The 9234-nt window shown below is 34.5% G+C and overlaps 1 protein-coding gene across 1 annotated transcript; it reads right to left on the bottom strand.

Annotated features, from left to right (window-relative positions):
* Positions 1 to 1105: 1105 nt before the first annotated feature.
* On the bottom strand, positions 1106 to 8433 carry ogfr (opioid growth factor receptor). The gene is made up of 7 exons (XM_032568300.1): positions 7560 to 8433; positions 7135 to 7200; positions 6982 to 7063; positions 6808 to 6886; positions 6043 to 6109; positions 4067 to 4215; positions 1106 to 3986 (listed from the first exon to the last, which is right to left on the bottom strand). Exons 1-7 carry the CDS (start codon positions 7683 to 7685, stop codon positions 2918 to 2920), a joined length of 1638 nt encoding a protein of 545 aa, XP_032424191.1. The 5' UTR covers positions 7686 to 8433; the 3' UTR covers positions 1106 to 2917.
* Positions 8434 to 9234: the final 801 nt, after the last annotated feature.

Below are 9234 nucleotides of genomic sequence, written 5' to 3'. Positions count from 1 at the left end.
ATAGAGCAACAAGATGTAATTCATGACATGAAGGAAAATAATTTATTTTAAATTATTTACAAACAACAATCTGATACCCACAGTAGAACATGCCGTTTAGAAGTCGAGTAAAAAAGTAGAGTATGCATGCTTAAGTTGGTGAACATCAAAATGGAAAGAGATTAAGCAAAAAGTTCAGGTCAGGTTGTTCCTGACCTGATCAAGATTAAGACTGTTCACCTTTAAAAACTCTAAATCTCTGAATAAATCTGGCTTTCTTATAAATTTCTCTTAGGTATTCACTGTCCTGACCTCCTGATGGAAAAGAATGTCTTTGAAGAGCTGCACAAGTCAGACTTTAATTTTGTAAAAGATCCTGAAGGGATTGGAAAAAAATAAACTGGTTTGAGTGAAAAACCATTATGTTTTGAGCCGTAGGAGGGATGCAGAGTTGGCTGGAGTCTCTATGAATGGGGTCTGCATGTTCATGAGTGGGTTCTCTCTGGGTACTCCAGCTTCCTGTCAGGCCAAGATCATGATTGTTTGGTTAATTTTCTCTCCAAACTGTCCTTACTTAAGAGTAAATGTGCATTGTTGTTTGTCCTGTGATAGATTGTTGACCTATCCAGAGGGTGACCCTTTATACTATTCTCACTCTGGTTTCTTCCTTTAGCTAAACTTCATACCTGATTATGATTCACAAGCACAAATCTCTTCAGATTTTCATATCGTATTTATGGAGAAAAGGAGATTATATTGCAAACAAAATTCAGTAATATAAATGCAAATTTACAGTAAGGTTGGCATAACACAATATAATAACCACATGACTAACTTAAGAGTATTCTCATGATTTCTGCAGTTTGATTAATATGAATTTCCTGTATAAACTGAAGACAAAGAAGAACAGTATTAAACTTAACTTGAGCAAGATAACTATAACTGATATGTTTGGACTTTTGCATCAAACTCCAGTCATTTTAGGTATTTAACTTGAAGACCTTCTGGCTGCTGTTACCCAAGAGAGCCTGTATTCAAATAACAAGATAAGTCTAAATATAATATAAAGCAGCAAATTAAACATTAAAGGTTCTTTGGACTTCAACAAATCTTAAATTCAAACAGATCATTTTCAGAAAATAGGATGACTTTATTCAGATCTCATAACAGCCAGGTGTGTAACTGGGAAATTATTATAAAGGTCTATTCAGGTAAAATTATACAGTAACTTCAACAAGTCATAGCAGAAATCAGTGCAAATATAAAAGGATGCCTGATCACACCGGATCTGCCATTTTCAAGGACTGCATCGATTTCAAAGGAACATACAGAGTTTAAATTGCAGCCAAAGCATTTCTCGTTTCATTCAAGACAAACACATTGTACAATCAACCAGTCTCATCACATTTGTTTTTTTTTTTTTGGCAAGGCTTTCAGCTGCAATCGACTTCCCAAATCAGCATGACAGCATACAGTATGCAGCATTTTCTGAAATACAACTTCAACTTCATTTGAACAGCAGGATTTAAAAAAAAAAAAAAACAGTTTTACAAACACAAAAACAGCCCAAAGAGAGAAAAAAGTTCATAGAAATCAATTAAATCTCAGTGCAAGAAATGTGGCTAAAATAAAATAAAAACCTCTTTCAACCCACATTTAAAACTGTATGCAGAGATATTACATTTCTGCTGCAGTTAATTTCTACCCCAAACATAAAAGAGGTGCATCTAAATAAATTTAAACTTCAAAGTTAATTTATTTGAATAATTGAATTCGAAATTGAAACATTATTTAGATTCATTACATATACATTTTAAATATTGTGGCTTACAGATAATAAAAATGCAAAATTCAGCTTAAAAATAGGGATTACATAAAACCAATAATAAAAAAGTATTTTTAATAAATTCTATCCATATATATATATTGTATATATATATATATATATATACGTTCCAATCCTTGGTCAGGAATATTTTTACATGAATTACTGCATCAGTGAAGATAATCAGCCTGTGCTGATGTTTTAAGGAAGCCCAGGTTGCTCTAATTGGGGCTAACATTGATACCGGATCTGCTTTATATAATCTAATTTTTTTTCTTCCACTAAACTTTCAATTAATATGCTTGGATACATTTTGACCCTCTTTGTGGATGTATCAATATCAAGTCAGTAGTCTTCCCTGTGGTTTTGTAGACCATAAAATAACATTTCTGTACATAAAAAGGCTTTATTTGGTCTTATGTAATAGCCAAAATTTCTCACCCTTACTCAAACAAAAAACTGAATACATTACATTTTAGTATGATTAGTTTTCTGTTTGAAATCATTTTTTTATTCTAATTTTCTAAGAAACGGAACTTTTGATTTTTATTAGATGTAAACCATCAAAATTAAAACCAAATAAGAATATTGAAATATATGAAACTAGGGTATGTTTTTAACTCTGAACTGAATTACTGAAATAAATTAAACTCCTCCATGATGTTCAAATTTGTTGAGATGCACCTGTATGTAGAGAAATTATCTGTCTGATGTTTACATTGTCAAAGAAAAAAAATCTATTTTAGTTAAACCAAGGCCTTATTCAGCTGATACAAATATACATAAAACAACAATTAAATCACTTCTTTTCATTACAGCTGCAAATCTCAGCATCAGATAACTTTTTTCCTGTTTTGAAACCACTTCATGTGATTAAATCTTAAACTATGGCATCTGATTAACATATTGCTGCTTTTGGTCTTTTCAGTTTTTGTCTTGAAAGTTTTAAGAAACCCAAATGTAGAATACCATAATTCATTTAAAGTGAAAAGAATGAATAATATCTTAACATCAAATATAGTAGAAATAAGGCCTAGAAAATGTCCAGTCATATTCGGTCCTTATAATACATAAAATCTAAGTTTATATGAATTTCCTTCTGTCACTACTTATTCATGAGGCTCCCTCATTGTGATTGGAGCTTGAGGGGGTTGAATCCATGGGAACGTCCTCTGACTCCGTCCCGTTGCTCTGTCCTTCTATGTCTTTGCTGCTCTGCATTCCATTTGAAGCTGAACTATTTTCCATCTCGTCTTCTTTTTGATCTGACGGTTGAATAAAATCCGTCCTTGGGATCTTTTCCTCCCTTTCAGAAGACAGAGAGGGTGAGTGTTTTGAGCTCTTAAGAGGAGTGTGAACTGAAGAGCTTGTTTGACCTGTAGATTTGTTAGGAGCAACCTTGTCCTGCACCAGGCCAGCGGCAGCAGTTGCAGGATCGTTGTTAGGCGGAACCTCGTCGTCTTCCCTTTTCTTTTTTGGAGGTTTTTCGGGCTCTCCATCCGCACCGGTTAGCATGACGTCCAGATCTTGACCATCCTTGGCGTTGCTGGTAGATTTCTCTTCACTGTCTGCAGTGGCCTCATTCTTTCTGATGTCGCAGTCTAGACTGGGGGACTGATCCATTTCATCGATGTCGTCGTCATCATCATTTGGAAATTCATTTCCATTGCTCATATTTTCAATATTAGACCCCGTTTCCACGTTTCCGTTCCCGACAGTCTCTGTTTCTGCTGGTGGCTCATCAGACTCCTCCGCCTGTTTGCTCTTGTCTTTAATTTTATCACTTCCTTCCGGAGTCTTAGTAACATTATTCATCCCATCTTCTTTCTGCTGCACTGCTGCATCCCCGTCTTTTTTACTGTGCAAGACATCGTCTCCATTCCCGACGTCAGAATTTCTGGAGCCCTTCCTCAATTGTTTCTGGATCTTTCTGGGACACCACACAAACTTGTCCTTTGGCTCGTAGTGATGGTAAGCGAAGCGCACAAGATCCTGGCGTTCCTGCTTTTCCAGCACGGCGAACAGGAAGTAGTCCAACACACTGCGCTTAACGTTACTCAGCGTCTTCTTGACCAGAGTCTCTTCCAGGAAGAAGCGCACAAGCGGAGCCTGGTAGTGCTTGAAGCCAAGCTCCCCGAGGCTTTTCAGGATGCGAGTTATTCGGAGGTTGTTGTGCATATTTCTGCAACACAACAGACAGATGAAGCTGGAATTACTGACAAAACCATCAAGATCTGAGAATTTACTGAAATTGGTGTTTACCTCTCCAGGTTTCCAAAACGTTCCTTCCAATTTTCTGCACGCTTCACTTCCCCCGTCTCTTTGTTGACAAGACGTATGCCGTAGAAACCCAACATGAGTTCATATGCCTCCACCAGCCTCCTTTTGGCATCCTCATTCTTCTTGAAAGCCTTTTGGGCAAATAGAATAAGTTTAAAATGCGCATAAATTCAAAAGGTTTAAAGAGACAAGGATTATAGAAGCGCTGCTGTTTTGTTTTAGTGTCCCATTGCTCTTTTGATGTGTAAGGTGTTGTGGCTTTTCTGGGTCGTACATTTGGCTTCTTGGTGCCGATAAGAAAAAATGTATCCAAATGTTGAGGTAAGTAGGTAGATAAGAGACTTAATTCAAAAACATAAATTCACAATTAAAATATTAGAAAAATGGAAAGCAAATGTAAAAAAATAGAAAATAGTTGACATTTTTAAATAAATAAAAAGTCTTCTACATTTAGTTTACTTCCCTAACTTGATTTAATCATGTTCAACAGTTTAGTGAAGGGAGATAAGATAACAGGTTACAATGGCAGAGCGTGATTAGTTAGTTGATTTTTCATCAAGACCGCCATGTAGGACAGAGGCACTTAGTTTTTCACCTGCTTCATAATGTGAATTTGAACATTTTCAACTGACTTAGTGTTTCACACTGAGGCCTTAATTTGTTTGTTCGCATCTGCAAACTTTGCAACCAGTTTGTGTCAAATAAGCCACATAAACAACACCAGCGGGAATTTCCATTCTCATTCAGAAGAGGATTCACTCATGTATTATTATAGCTATTTGTAAAGTGCCAGGGCAAAAAAAAATAATACATGAACCGCAACCTATTATCTAAAGCACTCCGCACCAAACTAATGCCACAATAGCTGCTAATAATAAAACACAGATGGTTGAAGACACACTTGCTTTATTTTGGGAACCAAATGTAAAAATGAGCCAAATGATTGTTTAATATTTCAGTCTATTTTTTGTATTTCCTCTTTAGTGGTTTAATTCTTCACTAAGCACACAGTAAAAGCTAAATCATTTACACGTTTTTTTTTTTCCCCCTTTATGACATGATGTTGTGCTTTAGAAATATGACAACTAGAAGAAGGATTCAGCAATAAGCAAATAGTTTAGATTCACAGAAATAAGTACATCAAGACAAAAATTAAAATACCTAATAGAGGTAGTTGGATAGGTGAGTAACATGACTGAATAATTTAACAATTGCATGAAATAATATCCAGCATGCAATGTAGAAAGCACTGCATGAAAACAGTTTATATAGTACCCATAAGAACACTTTTATTACAAACAATAAATTAGCACTCCAAGCACACAATATTTACAAACAGAAAATATTGTCAATGTGAACACTTTCACCATGTGCATAGATGTGGTTTTGCTATTACAGGACTGTTGAGAGAGCAGGCTGCAGCCTCCCAACGCCTCCACTCCAGCTTAACACACTCTTGATCTATCTTTTCCTCACTTTGTACCATCTCTTGTTTTACGCTGCAGTCCAAAAAGCCCAGTTGATAGCAGCTGCTTTTTTTTTTTTTTTTACACAGATGTCAGTTAGTAGTTGAATTAAGTTGTGCAAAAAAAAAAAAAAAGAGGTTGCAAATAGATATCAATATATTATGAACTATTTGGTAGGGAATTTATTCATATTAGCAATTTTGTCAACATTTTAATACTAAAATAAACCCTTTTCTGTGAAACAGCTTAAAATAAAACTTTGAAATAACACCAATGTCATGTCTCAACGTTGAAAATGAACAGTTACAGAATTTTAAAGTTATAGACTAAATTTTATGCTGAAAAAGTAAATGCTTATATATTGGCTGATTTTTAGTAAATATTTAAATACAGGAAGTAAAAGACAATTAGGTTATTTAAAAAATTTGGCAGTCCTAAATTTTAAAGAGCAACAAACCTGTTTAAAGTCATAGTTCAGTAGTAGTAACTTACCTCAATTTCCTTCTTGGTGAGCTCTGAAGCCATATAATTAACCCCTGGTTCTCGCAGTGGAAACAACCTTGTAGATGATTGAAGAGAGAAAAAACAGTAATGATTGAAACTGCTCTACAGATATGCTACAAGCTGATCTTTGTAAACGCAATAAAATTAAGTATTTCTTTATCCCAGAAAGCAAACAACAATGCAGCAAATGTCAAATCCAAACATATATAGTGAACATACAGCTTTAAATCTATTTAAAAACATATGTTTTTGTCTTTTTATCTACAGATTTAGCTTAATAATTGAGGACGATCTGACATTACACGCACAGGAAACGCTTTACTTCTTGACATGGTGTCATCAGAATTAAAATTGTTCAACCCCAAAAAACCTTGAGCGGCATTGGTCAGCCGTTGTCGTTCAGGCAGCATCTCTTAAATGCTCCAACACATCTGGAGAAAGTCAATTTATCTTAAGCTTAAGCTTCATTTCCCTTCAAATTTAAAAAGGTGTGGCAAAGCATGAAAACAGCTAAAACCTGCAGGGCAGTGTGGCCGAAGAACCAGCATTGGGAAACTCTGATACACGGCAAATGTGACAAAATCGTGCAGCTGCTTTGTTTCCAGTTCTGTTTTATGTTGTATTGAAACTGTATCCTGCAGCCTATGAAACATTCCATCCAAACAGTCTTTTGCAATTGCAATATTAAATAGAAACCAGTATTGTGTATCTTCAGTATACTTGAATAATGTTAAACACTCGTATAATACATACCACTGGATGTAAGAGTGAACCCTCTCCAATTTTTTGTAGTCGTTTTTCCATTCTTTAAGAAAGGACTCAATATAGATATCTGTACCAAAAATTAAAAAAAAATACAATTAGAACAAAACAAAAACATTTTAAAAATATAAATACCAATCTTTAAAAAAAACATAACTGTGTTACCATCAGGAGCAGATGGAAACTTGTTTAGATAGAACTGTAGGTTGTTCATTTTGTCTTCTGAGCAATCATCATCTGTTAGATTCTGTGAATATTAAAAAAGCTCATTACTTGCTCTAAACGGAAATTATTTTTTAATTGCCACGTATTACTTACAGGATATCCTCTTCTGTAATTCTGCATGTCTTTTGCTGCCCTCATATTTCTGGGTGTGTGATGCCACTGCAATAAATAAAAAAATCGAATATTGCAGCCAATTAGCGCATCAAGACTATACAAGTCAAATAAAAGCAGGATACATATCGTTACTTCTGGTTATGTGATCTGTAAGACAATGAAGCTGAAAAACTCTTTAATAAATAATAAAACGGAGGCTTAGATTAAAAAAAACCGTAAGCCAAATATTTAAAAAAAAGGAAGTTACAATGGCTAGCTAAGCTAGTTAGCGAGGTTGCAGCAGTGAGGAAACATTAGCTAACATTAGCTTTTCCACTAGAGTACGTGCCTAAACGGAAGTGAATGATAGCAAGACAGGGTTTTTGCGCATTAAAACTGAGCTGGCCTGCAATGAAAGCACTTACAATAGCCCAGGAAGACTTGTTTTTGTCTTGATTTGACCGACGGCTCTGGCTCTCTCCGGCCGGGTCGTCTCCATCGCTCTCTGTGTCCCATGTCGAGTCGTATTCACACACATAGTCGTCTTCCATTTTTTTTTTTTTTTTTTTTTGTAATTGAAAAAAAATTAAGAGTATATAAAAGGTAGCCTGGTTCGGTACTATAACCGGGTTTTAATCAGTTCTACTTTCATGTTCCGGTAAGAGACGGGGACGGCCCTCACCATCCGTCTCTGTTGCCTTCCGTCGTATAAAGGCTGCAGTGATGACGCTGCGTTCAGGTGCTTGCGCTGAGTAGGAAATGTGACAATTAACAAAAAAACTTTACTAAGAAAAAGGGGTGCGTAAATATTAGGTACTTTTTATATTAGCGTAAAGAAACCTCTACTCTTACAAAGTGAGTCTCCAATGCGAACTCGCTTTTCTGATGATTGTCAGGCAACTACAATTGGAGATACTGACAATAATAATCAACACAGCTAAATTCACCTCAAGTTTACCTTCAAAAACAATTTATTTGAGTAAGTCACTTCTTCTTGTCATATGATTAAAGAGGGAATTTACTTCAACGTGATTCTATTTGGCACTTTAATAGTGGTTTTCCAAGGATTAATCATTTTATATTTACGATTCTACTTGAAGGCAATATAATTTCTGCGTTGGCTTTAAGTGTTAAAGTGCAAATCAGCTGAGTCAGACAGCTTATTTTAAGTACAGAAAAAACTATTTTTTCATCTGACAGTTATGTAACGGCAGAGCAAAAACATGCAGGTCAAGTGCATAATAAGTCTATATAAATAAAATATGTGTAATCTGTTTTATAAATAAATTTAGGAATGTTTTAATTAAAACGTAAAAATATTAGTACAGGCTATTTGTAAGCCAGAACACAAAATCACAACTTTCATAATATCTGTCTCAATTCAAATTTGAATAAGTGTATTACTTTCATTTATAAGTCAACAAGTCATATCAAAAGTCTTCTCAGTCTCATTAATAATGTTGCAATTTTTTTTTATTGGTCTCTATCAAATTTGAAGCAGAAGACTAAATACTTTCTCTCAATCAGTATGATCTAATTACAAGATTAAGATGTATATTTCTTCTCACACATCTAATTACAAAATGCAATAATGAAAAAATAATACAAATAAACCAATTAGTAATAACTAATTTATTTTATTTAATAGTAAATTACAAAATGCAACATAAGCAAATAACATAAAATCTAACTGATTAACGAGGAACTCCAAATGGAAGTGATAATAGATATTCATAGTATGATTAATTGTTAAAGTTCTAACTCTAAATATTCTATCTCTGTTGTTTTATCTCTGAAACTCAAAAATGAGGTTCAATTATGTTGAGATTTTAAATCCTTGACTTTGAGGAAAAAACTGTTTGTTAATAAGGACAGACAAGGTAGAATATTGTTATGAAGATCATAAATAATGTATCTTATTGCAGTAATCACTTGAACAAACACTAGTAAACAGCAGAGGCAGCAGTCCAAATATCAAAATCTGTACATGATGCTGCAGTGCAAACGATAGTAGAATACACATAATTTACAAATTGTAAATTATCACTTTATGCAGCTCGGTTTGTACCCTGTTGTGCCCTTTTCTCTGGAACAAGATAA

This window comes from Xiphophorus hellerii, chromosome 1 (genome assembly GCF_003331165.1).
Source record: "Xiphophorus hellerii strain 12219 chromosome 1, Xiphophorus_hellerii-4.1, whole genome shotgun sequence".
Classification (NCBI taxonomy): Eukaryota; Metazoa; Chordata; class Actinopteri; order Cyprinodontiformes; family Poeciliidae; genus Xiphophorus; species Xiphophorus hellerii.
The sequence above is the reverse complement of the archived record's forward strand: the minus strand, read 5'-3'. Positions and strand labels throughout refer to the sequence as shown.